The sequence below is a fragment of the Stegostoma tigrinum genome, chromosome 4 (genome assembly GCF_030684315.1).
Source record: "Stegostoma tigrinum isolate sSteTig4 chromosome 4, sSteTig4.hap1, whole genome shotgun sequence".
Taxonomy (NCBI): Eukaryota; Metazoa; Chordata; class Chondrichthyes; order Orectolobiformes; family Stegostomatidae; genus Stegostoma; species Stegostoma tigrinum.
In genome coordinates this window covers 81,864,534-81,888,269 of record NC_081357.1, presented here as the reverse complement: position 1 = coordinate 81,888,269, position 23,736 = coordinate 81,864,534, and the positions used below count along the sequence as shown (strand labels likewise).

General features: G+C 43.6%; 1 protein-coding gene across 5 annotated transcripts in view; it reads left to right on the top strand.

The window, feature by feature from the left end:
• Positions 1–23,736, top strand: part of LOC125452394 (regulating synaptic membrane exocytosis protein 1-like) — a 596,477-nt gene that overhangs the window by 401,737 nt on the left and 171,004 nt on the right. For all 5 annotated transcript variants that reach the window (XM_059645492.1, XM_059645491.1, XM_059645490.1 and 2 more), the window contains one exon: positions 11,613–11,675. In XM_059645492.1, coding sequence (XP_059501475.1) covers positions 11,613–11,675 — 63 coding nt within the window. The remainder of the gene's footprint in view (positions 1–11,612; positions 11,676–23,736) is intronic.

Below are 23,736 nucleotides of genomic sequence, written 5' to 3'. Positions count from 1 at the left end.
AGGTGTATTGGACAAAGGTGTATTGGTGTATTGGCTTTGTGAGGGGTAGGTCATGCCTTACAAACCTTATCGAGTTTTTTGAGGATGTGACTAGTAAGGTTGATGAGGGTCGAGCTGTGGATGTGGTGTATATGGACTTCAGTAAGGCATTTGATAAGGTTCCCCATGGAAGGCTCATTCAGAAGGTCAGGAGGAATGGGATACAGGGGAACTTAGCTGCTTGGATACAGAATTGGCTGGCCAACAGAAGACAGCGTGTGGTAGTAGAAGGAAAATATTCTGCCTGGAAGTCAGTGGTGAGTGGGGTTCCACAGGGCTCTGTCCTTGGGCCTCTACTGTTTGTAATTTTTATTAATGACTTGGACGAGGGAATTGAAGGATGGGTCAGCAAGTTTGCAGACGACACAAAGGTCGGAGGTGTCGTTGACAGTGTAGAGGGCTGTTGTAGGCTGCAGCGGGACATTGACAGGATGCAGAGATGGGCTGAGAGGTGGCAGATGGAGTTCAACCTGGATAAATGCGAGGTGATGCATTTTGGAAGGTCGAATTTGAAAGCTGAGTACAGGATTAAGGATAGGATTCTTGGCAGCGTGGAGGAACAGAGGGATCTTGGTGTGCAGATACATAGATCCCTTAAAATGGCCACCCAAGTGGACAGGGTTGTTAAGAAAGCATATGGTGTTTTGGCTTTCATTAACAGGGGGATTGAGTTTAAGAGTCGTGAGATCTTGTTGCAGCTCTATAAAACTTTGGTTAGACCGCACTTGGAATACTGCGTCCAGTTCTGGGCGCCCTATTTTCGGAAAGATGTGGATGCTTTGGAGAGGGTTCAGAGGAGGTTTACCAGGATGCTGCCTGGACTGGAGGGCTTATCTTATGAAGAGAGGTTGACTGAGCTCGGTCTCTTTTCATTGGAGAAAAGGAGGAGGAGAGGGGACCTAATTGAGGTATACAAGATAATGAGAGGCATAGATAGAGTCGATAGCCAGAGACTATTTCCCAGGGCAGAAATGGCTAGCACGAGGGGTCATAGTTTTAAGCTGGTTGGTGGAAAGTATAGAGGGGATGTCAGAGGCAGGTTCTTTACGCAGAGAGTTGTGAGAGCATGGAATGCGTTGCCAGCAGCAGTTGTGGAAGCAAGGTCATTGGGGTCATTTAAGAGACTGCTGGACATGTATATGGTCACAGAAATTTGAGGGTGCATCCATGAGGATCAATGGTCGGCACAACATTGTGGGCTGAAGGGCCTGTTCTGTGCTGTACTGTTCTATGTTCTATGTTCTATGTTCTAAACACACTGGACATGTGCAACCTTTCCCCCACTGTGAACTGAAATGTTGACCTTTAAATCTAATTCAGTATAAATTCAAACAGAACATTTCAGGATGTCCTATGAAAAACGTTCAAAAGCACAAGTGGATTTGCCATCACTATTCTCACATGAATCATTCTCTATTCTGCAGCATTACCGTTCTAAAGAGCAAGATAAGATTAGGCTTGCTGTTACTTGTGTCTAGATACCTAGTGTATATTCCTAGTCAGCCATCTACCTCTAAACCTATTCTAGCTGTTCCTGGCTCGCAGCTCCTACTTAACTTGTCTATGTATCTTCCTGTTTCATTGGTGGAACAGATAGTTTCACTCCCTAGGTGGGAAACCACCTGCTAGTTCCAGGATCCACATCCAACATGCCTCTCCAGAGGATGAACGGTACTGACTAATTAAGTTATGTAAAACAATGTGTGCAGATTAAATTAGGACAGTTAAATGTATTTGGTTTTACTTGTGTTTTCAAAATGTTGTGTAATATTTTCAGCCTGATCAAAAATGGCTTTCAGTTTACTTTTGGTTTCATGTTTTAACATTATTCAGGGAATGAGGGCGTTGCTGGCTAGGCCAGCATTTAATGCCCATCCCTAATTACCTGGAGGGCATTTAAGAAGTAACCACATTACTGTGGGTCTAGAGGTCAGACCAGGTAAGGCTGGCAACTTCCTTCTCCCAAGGACATGAGTGAAATAGATGGTCTTTCCTGACAATGGATAATGGTTTCATGGTCATTGTTAAAACTCTTAATTCCATATTTTTATTGCCACAGTAGGATTTGAACCCAGGTCCCCAGAATATTACCTGGTTCTCTGGATTAACAGTCCAGCATAATACCACTCGGCCAATACCTCCCCCCAATAACATTTTAGATATTGTGTTCTGTTTTCATTTATGGCACTAAAAAGAGGGAATTTCATCATCAGAACCCAGTTCTTAGTCTAAATTGACTCTTCTTTAGAATGGGAACTGAGTCTGAGATGGCACTATTCTGACCTAAATTGCTAACCCAAGTCTCTACAAGGATTAATCTCCCAACAGAGACAGAATTAAGTCGAGCACCAAGTGATTTCATTACATATGAGAACAAAACTATTAGTTTTGTTATTTGGCAACTTCTGTTATTTGTAGCAAAATACGATCAACCATTTTTTTGTAATGTAGACTATTGTCTCAGATAAAAGCAGTTGTGCCCTTTCTCATTTTCATTTTGTTCTACACCTGTGCGTTCCAAGAATTGACGCAAAACATGAAATCCTCGTGTTTCATCAGTAGATCATTAATATGGCACAGCTTCCTTTTATCTTCAATGAAAAGTTTCTGGGATAATTTTCTAAATGGGGTCTGTGCACCTTCACAGAAGGTTGTCTCATGAGATTTGGCCTTTAATTCCACACTCCTATAAAAGCTATTTCTGTATTCACCTGATCCGATTTTCCTGTATTTTTGTGATATCTGTCAAATAATTACAAAATGCTTAGTTCAATTCTGAAATCAATCAATGATTTAAGCAACTAAATAGAAAAATGCTGTTTTACATGCCTCAGAAGCATCCTTTAAAATTATTAAAGCTGTTGACGAGACATATTTCAAGACCATTCAGATATTAAATCAAATTGAAGCATGTTTTAATTTTGGAGAAAATAATCCATAATGAAGGTAGTTGGTTAGAAAGTGGGTGATGGAAGAAGATGGGAGCTAATCCATTTTCCACACACAAACAGAAATTACTGGAGAAACTCAGCAGGCTTGGCAACATCTATGGAGAAAAAGCAGAGTTCAGTGACCCTTCTTCAGAATAGGTCTATATTTTATCCCAGCACTTAGGCTTCATTTTCTGATGCTTGCATTACACTTGTGTTTTTCGCTAATGAGACATTTACTCCATTGTTTGTATTCCTTGCGTGTTGTTTGTCCTCCTGTGGTACATAATTATAGAAATGCTTTTCATAGTTTTCTTGGGTGACTGATCTCATGAAGAACACTCTTGGGGCAGCCTAAGTCAGTCTTTTGTGTAAGAACACTAAACTGGGATTTACATTGAAAGAGATAAAACCATTGTTGATGTCAAATGTTGAAAGTAATACACCAGTGCTTCCGAAATATTTGCTCACCTTGATCCAATTTCAATGTTTGAAAATTGTCCCAACCCCTCCACTGTGGACAGACCACAAGGGCCTAGTAGAACAGGAGCTAGGTTGGTATGACTTGGTCAAAATTCCAGATTGGAAATTACTGTCTCAGATTTCACAAATTCAAAGTGTTAGCTACCAACCTTACTTTGTTCTTCACAGTTAACAGGTGCGATGTAATAAGACTGTGTCAAAGCCAGTTATTGGAGTGAACAGAGGGAGCTTCACTGTACTTCAAAAGTGGGCTGTAGCTAATCTGAGGAAAAAATTATGCTGCTATTGACTGGTTTGCAGACTCATTCCTCATCTTAATAAACAGAACTCACCAATTTGTTTTGTAATTTTGCTTGAAAATAAAATTAACAAGACCACCAAATAAACCCCATGATGGTAACAAATTTACCGCCCATTTTCTCATCAGTCTGAATTTCATTTCCATCAATTCCACCAGAAAAGAAAACCAGGGAAGGCATAAAATGGGTTGTTCAAAATAGTTAAAAGTACCAACATAGTGTTATTTTCTAGTTAATTGCAGCCACAATTCAGAGTAATATCTTATGTCTACAGCTTGCTTACTTACTTTGCCAACCCCTAGTCTTCCCTTCACTGCATGTGACTTTATTCCTCTGTCTCTCTCCCTCTCTCTCTCTTGTGCTCTCTCACTTGCTGTCTGTCTTTTGCTTGCTGTCTCTTTCTCTGCTCTGTTTGCACATGTTGTGCCTCTCACTTCATGTGTCTCAATGATTGTTATTGTGAAGAATCGGAACGCAGGAGTCTTTCATACCTAAACAAAACAGCAAAAAACATCTGAGTGCTAAAGCTAGAGTAGCACAAAGGTATTTCAATGAAAGACTGTTGAATATAGACCAAAAACAGTAGAAACACAACAAGAAGTACATTACTGTTAAAATCTCAACCACCAATGGATTGATGGCAATAAAGCAATTTTGTCTTTGTCTCCAGTTTAAACCTTTCAAGTGAAGCTAAGACTAGATTTGGGATGCTGTAGCTATGAATGTTCACACTGTTATTTCACACAGTACTTCTTTTATGATAGCTCTTACATTTAGGGAATATGTGACTTTAACCCTGATCAGTCCTGTCATGGTGAATGGTACTTTACAAAATGAACAGCTGCTAATTGGCTGAATGCTCCTATTTATGTCTGGTATTGTATGAACTGTCCCTGGCTTAAACCCTGATCTCTGAAGATAGAACAATACAGTTTCCTTCAGCCCATGATGTTGTACCAAACATGATGTCAAGTTAAACTAATCCATTCAGCCTGCCCGTAGTCCATATTCTTTCATTCCTTGCTTATTCATGTGCCTATCTAAAAGCATCTTAAACACTCCTGTCATATCTGCCACCACCATTACTCCGGCAGTGAATTCCAGACACCCACCACTCGATGAAAAATATTTGCCCCTCACAGCTCTTTGAATTTTTTCCCATCTTAAATTTCAATGCGAGACATGTAGTATTAAGACATTTCATTCTGGGAAAAAGACTCTGACTGTCAATCCTGTTTGTGCCTCTCATAATTTTATAAACTTCTATGAGGTCTGTCCTCAGGTCTGCTGCTGCAGAGAAAACTACACTACTTTGTCTAACCTCTCCTTATAGCTTATACCCTCTAATCCCGGCAGCATGCTGATAAACCTCTTCTGCACCCTCTCCAAAGCCCCACATCGTTCCTACTGTGTGGCAACCTGAATTGAATGCAATACAGGTACTTCTGCTATAACTCGTGTTTTGTTAATGTGAATTAGCTGTAACATGATTGATGAATAGTGTACAGTGCTTGGATAATGCAAACTTTCTGCTGTACAGGCACAGCAATTTTCCTTGGTGATTTTCCCATAAGGCGATTTTCTGTAGCTCAAGGTCACATAGGAACGCAATTATCATGTTATAGGAGAACTACCTGCACTCTAAGTGTGGCCTAACCAAAGTTTTATAAAGCTGAAACATCACTTCCTGTCTTTTGTACTCAGTGCCCCAACCAATAAAGTTAAGCATGCCATATGCCTTCTTTACCACCCTATCCACTTGTGTGGCCACTTTCCTTGAACTATGGACTTGGACCCTGAGATTCTTCTGCACTGGAATGCTGGTCAGGGTCATGCCATTAACTGTATACTTTCCCTTAACATTTGATGTCCCAAAGTGCAACACCTTATACTTGCTTGTATTAAGCTCCATATGCCATTTCTCCATCTATATGTGCAACTGATCTATATCCCACTATATCCTGGGCAGCATGGTGCCTTGGTGGTTAACACTGCTACCTCACAACGTCAGGAACCCAGGTTCAATTCCACCCTCAAGTGACTGTCTGTATGGAGTTTGCACGTTCTACCCGTGTCTGTGTGGCTTTCCTCCTGGTGCTCTGGTTTCCTCCCACAATACAAAGATGTGAAGGCTAGGTAGATTGGCTAAGCTAAATTGCCCATAGTGCTCATGGATGTGTAGATTAGACGAGTCTGGTTGGGATACTCTGAGGATTAGTGTGGACTTATTGGGCTGAAGGGCCTGTTTCCACATTGTAGGGTTTCTATGATCCTTTGACAGCTTTATACATTATCCGCAACTCCTCTGATCTTTGTTTTGTCTACTAATTCACCCATCTATATTTTCATCCATGTTATTCAGATAAATCACAAACATCAGCAGTCATAGTACGGATTTTCGGAACACCATTAGTCACAGACCTTCACCCAGAAGAACACCCTTCCACCACTACCCTCTACGGGCAAGCCAATTCTGAATGCCTCTCTGATGAAGGATCTAGGCCCGAAACGTCAGCTTTTGTGCTCCTGAGATGCTGCTTGGCCTGCTGTGTTCATCCAGCTTCACACTTTATTATCTTGGATTCTCCAGCATCTGCAGTTCCCATTATCACAGCTGTATAAGACTTTGGTTCGGCCACATTTAGAGTACTGCATACAGTTCTGGTTGCCACATTACCAAAAGGTTGTGGATGCTTTGGAGAGGGTGCAGAGGAGGTTGATCAGGATGTTGCCTGGTATAGAGGGCACTAGCTATGAAGAAAGGTTGAGTAGATTAGGATTATTTTCATTAGAAAGATGGAGATTAAGGGGGCACTCTGATTGAGGTCTACAAAATCATGAGGGGCGTAGACAAGGTGGATAGCAAGAAGCTTTTTCCCAGAGTAGGGGACTCAATTACTGGGGGTCATGAGTTCAAAGTGAGAGGAGGAAGGTTTATGGAAGATATGCATGGAAAGTTCTTTATGCAGAGTGTAGTGGGTGCCTGGAATACGTTACCAGCGGAGGTACGTGATAGTGTCTTTTAAGATGTATTTGGACAGGTACATGGATGGGCAGGGAGCAAAGGGATGCAGACCCTTAGAAAATAGGTGACAGGTTTAGACAGAGGATCTCGATCGGCGCAGGCTTGGAGGGCTGAAGGCCTGTTCCTGTGCTGTGATTTTCTTTGCTCTTTGTTCTTGTTCAAATTGCCAAGCCACCTTGGATTCCATGTATCTTCTCAATGTGCCTTAACATGAGGGACCTCGTTGAAAGGCTTACTAAAATTCACATAAACAACATCCACTGGTGTACCCATTGATTATCCTCATCACCATCTCAAAAAAGCATATTAGTAAGACATGATTGCCCCGCACAAAGCTATGTTGACTGTCCCTAGTTAGGGCATGCTTTTCAGATATGCATAAATCCTATCCTAAAAATCTTTCCAAAAGGTTCCCACTGATGTGAGACTCATTGGTCTATAATTTCCAGGATTGTCCCTATTTCCCTTCCTGAATAGGGGAACAAGATTAGCTACTTGCCAGTTATCCAGAACCTCTCCAGTGGCTAGAGAGGATACAAAGATCTCGGTCAAGGCCCCTAGCAACTTCCTGTCTTGCCTCTTTCAATAACCTGGGATAGATCCCATCGGGCCCTGGGCACTTACTTACCTGCTGAAGTAACTATTAACAAAAGGACATTGCAGTTGTCCTGAGTTTCTCTGCTCTTGTATCAGAGAAGGATACAATCAGACAGGGGTCCTACTCCTGGTCATTGCCTCGTGGCTACTGTTGCAAAGGGTGCACATGTGGATGGTACTTGCCCCCACACCTCCTCCCTCACCCCCATCTCAGGCCCCAAGATGACTTTCCATATTAAGCAGATGTTCAACTGCACATCTGCCAATGTGGTATACTGTATCCATTGTACCCAGTGTGGCTTCCTCTACATTGGGGAAACCAGGCGGAGGCTTGGGGACCGCTTTGCAGAACACCACTGCTCGGTTCGCAATAAACAACTGCACCTCCCAGTCGTGAACCATTTTAACTTCCCCTCCCATTCCTCAGACGACATGTCCATCATGGGCCTCCTGCAGTGCCACAATGATGCCACCCGAAGGTTGCAGGAACAGCAACTCATATTCCTCTTGGGAACCCTGCAGCCCAATAGTATCAATGTGGACTTCACAAGCTTCAAAATCTCCCCATGCCCCACCGCATCCCAAAACCAGCCCAGTTCGTCCCCTCCCCCCACTGCATCCCAAAACCAGCCCAGCCTGTCTCTGGCCCCCTAACCTGTTCTTCCTCTCTCTCATCCCTTCCTCCCACCTCAAGCTGCACCTCCATTTCCTACCTACTAACCTCATCCCACCTCCTTGACCTGTCCATCATCCCTGGACTGACCTATCCCCTCCCTATCTCCCCACCTATCCTCTCTACCTATCTTCTTTTCTCTCCGTCTTCGGTCCGCCTCCCCCTCTCTCCCTATTTATTCCAGAACCCTCTCCCAATCCCCTTCTCTGATGAAGGTTCTAGGCCCGAAACGTCAGTTTTTGTGCTCCTGAGATGCTGCTTGGCCTGCTGTGTTCATCCAGCTTCACACTTTGTTATCTTGGTACACATGTGGATGTTGTCTAAACTTAGCTTTGAACTTGACTGCGATTTTCTTAGTGAGTGATTTTGGGTTTAGTGAAAAGGCACCAAGAAAATCCATTGTCCTGAACAGGAACTGCAGTATTGGTTACAGCCTTCAGTTGAATGAGGCAGAAAGTAAACAATGAGGAAAATTTCAAAAACTGAAGACCACCTCATTCCAGACTTAAATATGGTGGATTAAAAACAAATATTCAAATAATAAGGAAATTCTGAATTGCAGCTGATAAATTGATGTCCCAAAGTGCCACATTTTAATTGAATAAGTGTTGTTTAAAAATCTACTAGTATCCCTTTTGGAAAATGCTGTTTTTTTTATTTTAATGAAGATGTAAGAAACTAATGATTGCCAGACAGTGATGCATTACCAGTAATCAGTTGCTACAAGGACCTTCTAGTTCATTGATGCCTGGGAGGGATATGAGATCAAGATTTTTCACATTAAAAATTGCGCAGCAAGCATTTCACTATCAATGCACCCATAAATTCCATTTAATTTCCTTACTAAATCTAATGCAATGGTTTGAATTACCTTCTGTCATGGCTGGTTCATGTGAATGTAGAATGTGAATAGTGCCCAAATATACAATTCGATTTCTATTAATTATTACTCACTGCAATTAAGATGCCTTGGTAGTTCAATTGCAATATTCTTGTCCTTTATTTTTGCTTTTTCTTCTTAGAAGTAAGATTTATTTGCTCAAGTAACTTTATCTGCTAAGACATTGTAAGTTGTAATTTGAACAATAGCATTATCTTTCGAGAGAAATTGACTGTCTCCAGTGGATTTCAACCTTTTCCACATCTAGAGCTGTGACTTGTATGAACTATAGAAGCTAGAGTCATATAGCTACTCATTTGGTTTTGCCTGTAATTACTGCAGGGAGATCCATGGCTAGTTATATTGTTGGTGTGCACAGGAAAACAGCACTGTATTTTCCTGCAACAATTGGAAGGCTCCATTTTCTAACCTTCAGAAAAGGACTGTTGGAAAATTTAAGAGAACCTCACAGCTTTTAAAATATTATTAGCACGATCAGAGAGAAATGTGATTTTATTTTAAACAAAAATATCTGAGGAGTAAAAGTCCTTGTTTGAAAGCTTCCTTAACAGAGGGATTTTTCTATTTCCCATGGACAGAACTGATCTTCTTTCATTAGAAAATATAAATCAGGTGGGTTCAGGAAAGGACAACGATCTGCTGCATGAGATTAAAGGTAGATGTCTAGGCCATTTTGAAAGAATACAGCTACCAGTACTTCACACTTCCAATCAAGAACCTCAAGGGCCATTTTTCTGTTTAAAAAGCACCATGTAAATGTATGCATTACTCAAACATTTTTGAAGGTAGTAGGTTACCTTGGATTCATTTCTACAAGCTCTGGTTGCTATTTTATACCTACCCGAAACAGGAGTTTAACCTTAGCCTCTTGGCGAAGTTACTGCCCAGTTAAAATGCTTAGACCATTCTGCAGGGCCAGGCTTTACCTGGTTTTAAAGCAGGTGTTGAGGCCACTTGCTAAAATCAGAATCCTTCTTTAAACGTGCAGTTTTAGTTTCAATGTTATCATGAAGGTCGAACTGCCATTTTAACCACAAGCGTTGGGGCATTTGGACCACGGCTTTTGGCTAGCTTAGTCAATGTAGCAGACAGGGTCTTGAAGTCAGATGCAACCCCAGTGTGTGACTTTGCTTTTGGGTTCAGGCAGTGAAGGTATACTCCTGCAGGCCCCAAAGGTAATGTTTAAGCCTCCACTGCTTCAAGAAACCACTTGTCCACCACCACAATTGTAATTGAGGAACCTAGAGTGCTCCTTTAGTTCCTGATAGGAGCCTACTGTTGCCTAACATTCAGAACTTACGTGCAGGCCAGCTACCATTGGTAAATAAGGCTCAGTATTTTAAATCCCTTTTGCCTTCCATTGCAGATGTTAAAATTGTGCTTTAAAGCATCTAGTTTTCATTTCTGAGACTGAGTGAACCTGATCTCCGCTGCCACTTTTCTATTTTACAGAAACACTGCTGACAACTGGTTTCTGGTGATATTTGCCTGAGATCAGCTATTTCAATACAGACTAAATATCAAGCATGGGATTGCCATTCATCATGGCTCAATAACACAGTCATGACACATTTATATTACAGATCTATATCATAAGGCAGTTTTGCGCTTTATCCAGGTGATTCTGTTAACAGATTGATGTGCCAGAACAGCATTATAAATATGAGGGGTGCAATTAAAACAGTAACTTATTTTTGTGCTTTTGCCTGAAGTGGCGCATTGCAACGTAGTGCAAGTTTGACTGCATTCCTCAACATCCTGTGCTTCCAATTTCAGACCTTCAGCTGTGAACTCCCGTCAGGTGGAAAGCAAACACTCAGCAATTGAAGTGTACTGGGCAACCAATTGCTCTGTTCAATTTAATCTTTCATTTAGGATAACAGGGAAACTGGCGTTAATATCTGAAGTAAGCAAACAATTACAAAATTACTTTAGTGGAAGGAATTCTAAAATTCTGCATCAATAACATTTCAAACTGAGACTGATTATTCTTCACAGAAAAGATTCCAAAATGAGTATGGAAAATTCTCTACACAACTCACCATATTAATCAGTAAAACTGTTCTTTCATACATGCTCTCTTCCCATTTACGCCTATCCTAAATGTAAGCAATAATTTTAGAAAGTTTTGTTTTCGCTGTCACCAATGGAGAGTGTTGGCATGTGCTTTATGAAAATGACTTTCAAATGCGCTATTGGATAATTTCAGTTTATTCCAAATGGCAAAATACAAGGGAAAGTTCAGAGATTGAACTACTCTTGCCACAGAGCTTTATGCAGTAAAAGTGTTCAGTGATAATTTCAGGTGCACATTCATGACCTGCATTGTTTTCTATAACTGAATAACCAGAAGGTTGTACAGATCGTAAATTGGGCCTGCAGAGCTGCAGCCGAGATTTGTGATACATCCTTCTCTTGAGCTGGGATGTTGAGTCTTAACATACCTGAGCTGATAAAGACATATTTATTTTGTCATGTTATATATAGGTTTTTGATAGAAGTCATTGTAAAAAAAGTAGCATTATATCCAACATGTTGCCTTGTTATAATGTTGCCAGTTGGAACATTTTAATTCCAACAGATTTGGTTGTTTTTATTTCATAATTCATTCTTTTTTTTCTCCCTGTACCTCTGTTCTCTCTTTGCTTTCTTGGATCATGTTCAGAACCTTGGAGATATCTGGTAACCACAAGCAGGGTAGAAAAAGCACTGCATCAGGAACTGAAAGGTAAGATAGAATCTGACTAATGTGATCCAGTTCAGTATTGGAATGCGTTCTGTTACTGAAAACAAAGGAGATGTTTGAAGAGCAGCTAGTCTCCATCACGGATCCCGTCCAACACTGCAGTCCCACTCCTCTACCATTCCCCATCCATCACCAGCATCTCCCAAGGTAGTTCAATTCTTACATCCCTTATGATGCTCCTGGAAACCCAGCAGAACTGCAGCTTAATTTAGACTAATAATTTGAAGGATATAGTACTTTAAAAAACATTAAGCCATGACAAGAAAATTTGCTTTGTATATTAAGAACCAAAAGAACTGTGGATGCTGTAAATCAGGAACAAAAACAAAGTTGCTGGAAAAGCTCAGCAGGTCTGGCAGCATCTGTGGGGGAGAAAAAAGAGTTAACGTTTTCGGACTGGTTTCTGAGGAAGGATCACCAGACCCGAAACGTTAACTCGTTTTTCTCCCCCGCAGATGCTGCCTGACCTGCTGAGTTTTTCCAGCAACTTTGTTTTTGTTTGCTGTGTGTATTGCAAGCAGTTCTTAATCTTAAATCCTGCAATGTATAGTCATTCTTTCTTGTAAGACACCTTTCCTTTCTCACCTATTATGCAATTGAGTAATTTGTGCAATGGCACGAAAATATAATTAAGGAATCGTTGAATGGCAGATACCTGAAGGTAGTTAAGACAAAGTTCGTTGAAGGTATTTTGATGATGGTACTAATCCTTGAATCAAGGGGTTGGGAAATGAGGCGATGAGTGTCACATTTCTTCATGCAGTAAAGTTTGCCTCAGCATGGAACGCTGAATTAGATAAAGAACAAGAGCTACAACCTATATTATCCTGCATCAGAAACAGTAAAGAAATAGAAGTTGGGTATGAAAGAAGAGTGTTGATGCTATTGGAATTGGGACACGAATATTCTGTAGATGATCCTTAAAAACTACAGGTTGAATGAACAGCTTGAACTGGCTTTAGTCATTCTACTGAACAAGTAATCCATTGAAATTGTGTAGCTAGGTGATACTTAATTAACCAAATAACAAGAGGTTTACACTGGAACAAAAACACATGTTGCTTGCAAAGCTCAGCAAGTCAGGCAGATTCTGCTTTTTTTCAGTTTTTAGTTTGGTTTATATTGGATGTTTCTGACACTTGGTACTGCCTATGTGCTGCACAGACCTCCGCAAAGAGGACATTTCTATCAAAGCATAAGATAACCTATATTTTCATTTTAATGGTTTTCGTTACAGCTTTTATTATAGTTCAAATATTTCTTGAGGAGGGTAATACACAATCTTCTAAAAACACAGACAAACTTGCTGCTATCTAAGCATCACTCAGTGAAATAATCAGATGTGTATCTGCCCCTCTCTCTCTTTCTCTCTCTCTCCCCCTCCCACCCTCTCATCTGCTCCCTTCTTCCCACTGTCATTTGTCTCCCTTTCTGACCATCTACTCACCTCCCATCTGTCCTATCTATTTCCTCCTCCCTACTCCAATCCATTTCTTCCTCCCCTCTCTGTCACCACAACTCCCTCATTCTTCACTGGTCCTTTTCTTTCCCCGATATAACAAGGTGTAGAGCTGGATGAACACAGCAGGCCAAGCAGCATCAGGGGAGCAGGAAAGCTGAAGTTTCAGGCCTAGACCCTTCTTCAGAAATGAAGAAGGCCCGAAACGTCAGCTTTCCTGCTCTTCTGTTGCTGCTCGGCATGCTGTTTTCATCCAGCTCTACACCTTGTTATCTCAGATTCTCCGGCATCTGCAGTTCCGACTATCTCTGAAACCTTTTCTTTCCCTACCTGCTTTTTCGCATCTCTTTTCTCCTTCTTTCTGCTTGTTCTCTGTCCAGTCAACCCCTGCCTTTCCACACTCACAATGCCTTCTGTATCAACTCTTGCCTTTCCTTCTCATGTCTATTCCTGGATTGCCCTACCTATCCTGTCACCTCCAACCACGACCTCCCGTTAATTCTTCATGTTCCTCTTTTCCCTATCTCCTCCCTTCCTTCCTAACCTTTCTTTTCTACCCTTTCCTTCCTTGCCTCTTCTCCTGTCTCCCAGCCTTTCTGCTTTACATCACTGCTGCTTCTGTCCATTCCTAAATAAACCTTTGCACATTTTTAAGTGTTTTTGTGGTCAGAGACTGAGGAAATTAGGCCTGTTCACTGTGATCTAGAAGATTTCAAAGTTGCTTGAAAGCATGAATACTGAGACGATTTTCTTTCCCCTGTGCTGAAGAATCCAGAACATGGGGGACACAGTCACATGATAAATGGTCAATCATTTAGGACCTGGATGAGAAATTCCTCTGCTCAAAGGGTTGGACTCTATTGGAATTCTATTTCAAGGGTTATGAATGCTTCATTGCTGAATATACTGAAGGTAGGATAAACATAGATTAGAATATAGAATCCCTACAGTGTGAAAACAGGCCCTTCAGCCCAACAAATCTACACTGAACTTCAGAGCATCCCACCCAGACTCATCCGCCTACAACCCACCTAATCTACGCATACTTATGGGTAATTTAACATGTCAGTTCACTTAGCCTGCACATCTTTGGACTGTGGGAGGAAACTGGAACACCCGGAGGAAACCCACGCAGACACGGGGAGAATGTGCAGACACCACACAGACAGTCGCCTGAGGCTGGAATTGAACCCAGGTCCTTGGCACTGTGAGGAAGCAGTGCTGAGAAGGCCATGTACCTGCTTTGAGCGTGCCCCACAAATCAGTAAAATCTTGGCTGAACTGATAATTCCATAATTCCTGCTTGCCCTTTCTCTCCCGCTCTCTCTTTCACTCTCAAAAACACGTTCCTTCTCCACCCCACCACACCCCACTCCCATTATCTCCCCCGGGATGATCAGTCCCTTCATTGAAAATTTTAATTCTTGTTGAATTGTATCTATCTTGCGCGTTCTGAAAATCTCTAGTGACCTATCCTTTACCCCAATTTGCAAGTTCAGTTCAGCTAGCTCAGCTTGATGCATTCATAATTTGCCTTTTAAAGATTTAAAATGCTAGTTCTGGAATCACTTCTTTCCCTCATACTAAAAGCAGGATTCAAACAGTTTATGGCCACTTTTACCGAGGGGTACCTTCACTAAGAGTTCTAGCATGGAGCCAAAATACATCCAGCTCATAGGTAAGGTCTTAAATGAATACTTTTCATATGTATTTGCAAAGAAGAAAGACATTGCAGCTGGAGATTTAAGTTAGGATGATGAGGTACTGGAGCATGTTAAGATTAATAAAAAGGCAGTATGAGATGCTTTAGCAAGCATGTGCCGCAAGGGCAACATGGTGACCCGGTGGTTAGCACTCCTACCTCACGGCACCAGGCCCCCCAGGTTTGATTCCAGCCTTAGGTGACTGACTGTGTGGAGATTGCATGTTCTCCCCATGCCTGCATCAGTTTCTTCTAGATGCTATGGTTTCCTCCCACAGTCATAACATGTGCAGATTAGGTGGAATAGCCATGATACGGAAGGATTACAGGGAAAGGATTGGTGGGGAGGCTGTGGGTCTTGTTGGCATGATCTTTGGAGTTCACTGCAAGACTTGATAGGGCTGAATGGCCTTTTCCCACACTGTAAGAGTACTAGGTTTCATTGATCTAGTGGGCATAAAGTTGCCTAAATCCCCAAACTGCCATGGGAGGCAATGCAGGAAATTGCTGGAGCCCTGGCACAGATGCCTAATACTTTGCTGGCTACAGATGAAGTAATAGATGACTGGAGAATAGCTAATATAGCTCCTTTGTTCAAGAGTGGCATGGTGGCTCAGTGGTTAGCACTGCAGCCCCACAGCGCTAGGGACCCGGGTTTGATTCCAGCCTCGGGCGACTGTCTGTGTGGAGTTTGCACATTCTCCCCACGTCTGCGTGGGTTTCCTCTGGGTGCTCCAGTTTCCACCCACAGTACAAAGATGTGCAGGCTAGGTGAATCGGCCATGCTAAATTGCCCGTACTGCTCAGGGGTGTGTGGGTTACAGGGGGATGGGTCTGGGTGGGATGCTCCAAGGGGCGGTGTGGACTTGTTGGGCCGAAGGGCCTATCGTTAGAGAGAAGAAGGTTGAGAGGTGACTTAATTGAAACATATAAAATAATCAGAGGGGTGGATAGGGAGAGCCTTTTTCCTAGGCTGGTGATGGCGAGCACGAGGGGGCATAGCTTTAAATTGAGGGGTGAAAGATATAGGACAGATGTCAGAGGTAATGGAATGCTTTGCCTGCAACGGTAGTAGATTCGCCAACTTTAAGTACATTTAAGTCATCATTGGACAAGCATATGGACGTACATGGAATAGTGTAGGTTAGATGGGCTTCAGATCGGTATGACAGGTCGGTACAACATCGAGAGCCGAAGGGCCTGTACTGTGCTGTAATGTTCTATTCTGTGTTCTATGTTTCCACACTGCAGGGAATCTAATCTAATCTAAACACGGGCAACAGGGATAGGCTAAGAAATTACAGACATGTTAGTCTGACATGAAAGGTAGGGAAATTATTAGAAGGGATTCTCAAGGATAGGATTAATCAACATTAAGGCAGAGATTGAAAAAGGATAGTCAGATTTGTTGGAGGGAGCTCCTGACTGACTAATTTAATTGATTTTTTTTAAAAAGGTGACTAAATGTATTAATGAGAATAATGCAGTTGATGTGGTTTACATGGTTACAAGGTATCCAGTGGCCTAAAATGTAAGAGCTCATGAGAGCCAAGGCGAGTTAGCAAACTAGATCCAAAATTGGCTTGCAAATAAGAGCCAAAGGGTAGTTTTGGAGGATTATTCTTGTAACTGAAAGCCTATTACCATCGGTGTACATGAATTGCTGCTGGGACTCTTGCTGTTATGAACATTAAGGACTTGGATACAAATATAGAAGGTATAATCAGTAAATTTGCAAATGACATGAAAATTGATCGTGTTTTTAATCATGATGAAGATGGTCTCAGGCTCCAGTCTAATATTGATCAAATAGTAAGCTGGACGAAGAAAATTCTGAAGAAGGTCCCGAACTGAAACGTCAATTTTCTTGCTCCTCTGATGCTGCCTGGCCATCTCCACACTTTGTAACCACTATATTCACCAGGATGTTGCTTGGGATGGAAAATTTCAGAAACGTGGAGAGACTGATTAGGCTGCATTTGTTTTCCTTGGAGCAGAGACCGAGGAGGTACCTAATTGAGATGTTAAAAGTGAGTGGTATAGTTAGACGGATCATGAGAATCTTTTCCCCATGCCAAATGTTGTCTCAAGATTAGACGGTTTAAGCTAAGGTGAGGAGTAAATGGCATAGAGGGGATCAGAGGAAAAATTATTTTCAGTTATAGTGTAGTAGAATTATGGAATGCACTAGCTGCGAGAGCAGTGGAGGCATGTACTCTCGCAACATTTAACAAGCATCTGGACGAACACTTAAAATATCAAAGCTATGTACTGAGTGCAGGTAAATAGGATAAGTATAGTTTGCTATAACGCAGCGGGCCAAGTTGCATCGGAGGAACAGGAAAGTTTGATGTTTTGGGTCAAGACTCTTCTTCAGAAATGGGGGAGGGGAAGGGGATTCTGAAATAAATAGGGAGACAGGGGGACGGGGATAGAAGATGGATAAATGAGAAGATAGGGTGAGAGGAGACAGACAGGTCAAAGAAGCGGAGTTAGAGCCAGTGAAGGTAAATGTAGGTGGGGAGTTAGGAAGAGGCTATGTCAGTCCAGGAAGGATGGACAGGCCAAGGAAGTGGGATGAGGTTAGTGGGTAGGACATGGGGGTGGGGCCTGAAGTAGGAGGAATGGTTAGGGAGGCGGGGACTAGCTGGGCTGGTTTTGGGATGCGGTCGGGGGAGGGGAGATTTTGAAGCTTGTGAAGTCCACATTGATACCCTTGGGCTGCACGTTTCCCAAGCGAAATATGAGATGCTGTTCCTGCATTTTTCAGGTGATGTCATCGTGGCAATGTAGGAGGCCCAGGATGGACATGTCATCCGAGGGGTTGGGGTGGGGGGATGTTGGGAGTTGAAATGGTTCGCAACTGGGAGGTGTCGTTGTTCGTTGCAAACTAAGTGTAGGCAAACTGACTACAAGGTGGTCGCCAACCCTCCGCTTGGATTCCCCGATGTCGAGGAGGCCACAATGGGAACAGCGGATACAGTATATCACATTAACAGATGTGCACTGAACATCTGTTTGATGTGGAAAGTCTTCTTAGGGCCTGGAAGGGGGCTGAGTGGGGAGGTATAGGGGCAGATGTAGCACTTACTTCGGTTGCAGGGAGAAGTGCTGGGGCTGGTGGGGCTGGAGGGGAGTGTGGTGCGGACAAGGGAGTCACGGAAAGAGTGGTACCTCCAGAAAGCACATAAGGGTGGAGAGGGAAAATTGTCTTTGGTAGTGGGGTCAGATTGCAGATAGCAGAAGTGTTGGAGGATGATGTATTGGATTTGGAGGTTGGTGGGGTGGTATGTGAGGACGAGGGGTATTCTGTTTTGGTTATTATTGCAGACAGGATGTGTGAGGGATGAGTTGCAGGAAATGCGGGAGACATGGTCGAGGGCATTTTTGATCACTGTGGAGGGGAAGTTGCAGTTTTTGAAAAAAAGAGGACATTTGGGATGTTCAGGAGTGGACTGCCTCATCTCGGGAGCAGATGCGGCGGAGGTGAAGGAATTGGGAATAGGGCATGGCCTTTTTACAGGAAGGTGGGTGAGCGGAGGAGTATTCTAGTACTTGTGGGAGTTGGTAGGCTTAAAATGGATATCGGTTTCCAGGTGGATGCCAGAGATGGAGACAGAGAGATCCAGGAAGTAGAGAGAGGTGTCAGAGATGGTCCAGATAAACTTAAGGTTGGGGTGGAAGATGCTAGTGAAGAGGATGAACTGTTCGAACTCCTTGTGGGAAAACGAGGCCGCGCCAAAACAGTCATCAGTGTAACAGAGGAAGAGATGGGGCTAGGGCCAGTGTAGCTTTAGAAGAGGGATTGTTCCACGTACCCTACAAAGAGGCAGGCATAGCTTGGGCCCGTAGGGGTACCCATGGCCACCCCCTTTGTAGAAAGTGGGAGGAATTAAAGGAGAAGTTGTTGAGGGTGAAGACATGTTCGGATAAGCAGATGAAGAGGGGGACTGGTTGGGCCTGCATGACAGGAAGAAGCGGAGGGCCTTTAGGCCATCTGCGTGGGCAATGCAGGTGTGTAGGGACTGGACGTCCATAGTAAAAATGAGGTGTTGGGGTCCTGGGAATTGGAAGTTCTGGAGGAGGTGCAGAGCATGCGTGGTGTCACTGATGTAGGTAGGGAGTTCCTGGACCAAGGGGGAGAAAATGGAGTCCAGATCCTAAAGGCTTCTTCTTCCTGTCCTGCAGACCTGACCAGTCCCCCTCTACTGACACCCTCGTCCGCTTATCCGAAATCGTCCTCATCCTGAACAACTTCTCCTTTAATTCCTCCCACTTCCTACAGACAATGGGGGTGGTCATGGGTACCCGCACAGGCTCAAGCTATGCCTGCCTCTTTGTAGGGTACGTGGAACAATCCCTCTTCCAAAGCTACACTGGCACTATCCCGCATCACTTCCTCTGTTACATTGATGACTGTTTCAGTACTGCCTTGTGTTCCCACGAGGAGATCGAACAGTTCATCCACTTCACTAACACCTTCCACCCCAACCTTAAGTTTACTTGGACCATCTCTGACACCTCTCTCTCCTTCCTGGACCTCTCTGTCTCCACCTCGAAACCAATATCCATTTTAAGCCTACCAACTCCCACAACTACCTAGAATATTCCTCCTCTCCCCCACCTGCCTGTAAAAAGGCCATCCCTATTCCCAATTCCTTCGCCCCCGCCGCATCTGCTCCTGAGATGATGCATTCCACTCCCGAACATCCCAGATGTCCTCTTTTTTAAAAAACCGCAAGTTCCCCTTCACAGTGATCAAAAATGCCCTCGACCATGTCTCCCGCATTTCCCGCAACTCATCCCTCACACCCCCATCTGCAATAATAACCAAAACAGAATCCCCCTCGTCCTCACGTACCACCCCACCAACCTCCAAATCCAATGCATCATCCTCTGACATTTCTGCCATAAGCAATCTGATCCCACTACCAAATACATTATTCCCTCATCACAAAGTGTGGGGCTGGATGAACACAGCGGGCCAAGCAGCATCTTAGGAGCACAAAAGCTGATGTTTCGGGCCTAGACCTTCCATCAGAAAAGGGGGATGGGGAGAGGATTGTGAAATAAATAGGGAGAGAGGGGGAAGCGGACTCAAGATGGATAGAGGAAAAAATAGGTGAAGAGGAGAGTATGGGTGGGGAGGTAGGCTGCATGGCCTGCTGTGTTCATCCAGCCCCACACTTTGTTACCTTGGATTCTCCAACATCTGCAGTTTCCATTATCTCTGATCACAATTTTAACCTCACTGTGAAGCCTCTTCCAGGATGCCTAACCTGAAGAAGTTACCCTCCTCCCTCTGGACCTACCTCAGGGGATCTCTCTCCCACTGCAACTCTCTTGTGGTCTCTTCAGCCTTGAAACTGCTCGACCATGACCTGAAGCAAACCAGGCACCACAGCTGCATCACTTTCCTAATACCAGTCACGTCTGGACAATGAGCAGTTTTTCCGCCGCCTCCGTCTCTACGCTTACTTCTTTAACCGGGAGCCTAACCCTCCCTCTACTGACCCCTTCTCCCACCTCCAACACAAGTCCTCCTCCTGGACACCACCCCCAGGCCTCCTACCTTCCCGCGACCTGTTCATATCAATGTGGACTTCACAAGCTTCAAAATCTCCCCTCCCGCTACCACATCCCAAAACCAGCCCAGCTCATCCCCACCTCCCTAACCCATTCTTCCTCTCACCTATCCCCTCCTCCCACCTCAAGCCGCACCTCCATTTCCTACCTATAAACCTCATCCCGCCCCCTTGACATGTCCATCCTCCCCGACTGCCTTATCCGCTCCCTACCTCCCCACCCATACTCTCCTGTTCACCTGTCTTCTCCTCTATCCATCTTCAGTCCCCCTCCCCCTCTCTCCCTATTTATTTCACAATCGTCTCCCCATCCCCCTTTTCTGATGAAGGGTCTAGGCCCGAAACGTCAGCTTTTGTGCTCCTAAGATGCTGCTTGGCCTGCTGTGTTCATCCAGCCCCACACTTTGTTACCTTGGATTCTTCAGCATCTGCAGTTCCCATTATCTCTGATCACATTATTCCCTCGCCACCCTTATGTGCTTTACGGAGGGACCACTGTTTACATGACTCCCTTGTCCACTCACCTCCAGCCCCACCAGCCCTGGCACTTTTCCCTGCAACCGAAGTGCTACACCTGCCCCTCTACCTCCCCCCTCACTCCCATCCCAGGCCTTAAGAAGACTTTCCACATCAAACAGATGTTCACCTGCTCATCTGTTAACCGGATATACTGTATCCGCTGTTCCCATTGTGGCCTCCTCTACATTGGGGAAACCAAGCGGAGACTTGGAGACCGCTTTGCAGTCAGTTCGCCTACTCTCAGTTCGCAACAAACAACTACACCTCCCAGTGGTGAACCATTTCAATTCCCGCCACCCTCCCGCACCCACACTCCTCGGATGACATGTCCATCCTGGGCCTCCTGCATTGCCACGATGACACCACCCGAAAGATGCAGGAACAACATCTCATATTTCGATTGGGAACCCTGCAGCCCAAGGGTATCAATGTGGACTTCACGAGCTTCAAAATTTCCCCTCCCCCGACCATATGCCAAAACCAGCCCAGCTAGTCCCCAGCTACTTAACCATTCCTCCCACCTCAACCCCCACCCCCATCTCCTACCTACTAACCTGATCCCGCCTCCTTGACCTGTCTGTCTCCTCTCACCCTATCTTTTCCTTTGTCCATCATCTATCCGCCTCCCTCGTCTCCCTATTTATTTCAGAATCCCCTTCTCCTCCCCAATTTCTGAAGAAGGGTCTCAACCCGAAATGTCAAACTTTCCTGCTCCTCTGATGCTGCTTGGCCTGCTGTGTTCATCCAGCTTGACACCATGTTATCTCAGATTCTCCAGCATTGGCAGTTCCTACTATCTAAGTATGGTTTGCTGTTTGTTGGTGGGCTAAAAGGCCGTTGTTATGCTTTACAACTCTATGAATCTCTTAATTAATCATTGCACACTACCAGGTTGGCTCCAGAGAAACATTGTAAATTTCTCATCTGAGCTACTTTTACTCACCTTATATTTCTAGTTTATTTGCAGATAAAAATCTCCCACGATTGTCATCACACTTTTCAGACAAGCTCCTATTATTTATCCCTTTGAAACTAATGTATGGTTACTCCCATAGTCCTGTAAACTGCAAGTGACTTATTTTCTTCATAATTTTTCATTTTGATTCAAACCATCCTGATTTCCTGAACTTAGGCCAAGTCTTTGAATTATGTTCATATCATCACTAACTAATGCAGCCATCCTCCTCTACTTACTGGCAGCATCTGTGGAGAGAAATCAGAGTTAATGTTTTGGGCCCAATGACCCTTCCTCAGAACTGATGGTAGCTTGGAGAGGAGCAGAATCTCTTCAAGGTGTGCATGCCTAGAAGAGATGTGACAGTGAGTTAATTACTAAATAAAACATAAAAAAAGAAACATTGGGCTAAATTGAATTTCAGTCTGTAAAAGGCACAGGTAGGAGAATTTATAATGGGAAATAGGGAAATGGCAGAAAAGTTAACAGGAAAGTTAAAAGATAAATTAGTGTCTGTTTTCACTGAAAAACATGAAAGCAATCTCTGAGAATTAGAACCTAAAAACAGATGAACTAGGATCAGGAGAAAGCAATTCAGCCCCTTAAGCTTGTGGAGCCATTTCATACAGTCATGGGTAACCTCATCTTAACCTCAACTCTACTTTCTTGCCAGCTCCCATAACTCTTCCCCTTGTTACTAATAAATAATGTCTGTATCCTCCTCAAATTTACTCGATGTCCTGTCATCTACTGCACTCTTGGGGTAGTGAATTACACAAATTTGACAACTTTTGAGACAAGTAATTTCTTTTCATCTGTTTTAAAGCTGCTACTCTTATTCTAAAACTACGATCTTTTGTTCTAGATTGCCCTACAAGAGCAAACATCAAGGGATTGTGAACTTTTGGAATTCTGTACCACAGTAGGCTGTGGAAGCTCAGACTTTGAGTATGTTTAAGGTGTAATTGATAGATTTCTGATTACCAGTGACATAGAGGTTTATAGAGGTGGGTGATGGCACCGGAATGTGGTGACTTTGTTGGCAGCGAGGTTCAGGACTCGAGGCAATGGCATTGGTGGTGGCAAAGTGCAGCAGTGGCAGCACCGCAACATTGGTGAGTCCAGCACAGACAATATTGGTAAGCTCAACTCAAGACACATGGCAGTGGTGGTGATCTGGACATTTTCTTTATCTTTGGTTTCTGTTTCTTTAATTTTGGCTCTTGTTTTCAATTTTAACCAATGTATTCTAAGATGGTGCCAGAGAGAGTGGTGAGTCTGTACACTTTTAAATGTACTCTTATATTCAGGTACATGTGACAACAAAATCTAAACTAATCTATGGCCATTATGCAAGTTGTTAAGTAATGTGATTTATTGACGCCCTAACACAGATTCTTGTGGGACACCATCAGTCACGTCCTGCCAATTTGAGTACCAACCCATCATCCCTACTTTTTATGTCCCTACTCATCTGGCCACTCAACCAGTTTGCCAGCTGTGTCAATAATTTGCCTGCAGTTCCATGTACATCCATCTAAGTCAACAGGCTATTATGTTGGACATTATCAAGTGGTGGCACAGTGCCTCAGTGGTTAGCCCTACTGCCTCACAGCGCCAGAGACCCGGGTTTCATTCCATCCTTGGGCGACTTTCTGTGTGGAGTTTGCACATTCTCCCTGTGTCTCTGTGGGTTTCCACCGGATGTTCCAGTTTCTTCCAACAGTCCAAAGATGTGCAGGCTAGGTGGCTTGGCCATGCTAAATTGCCCATTGTGTTCAGAGATGTGTAGATTAGGTGGGTTATAGGGGGATGGGTTTGGG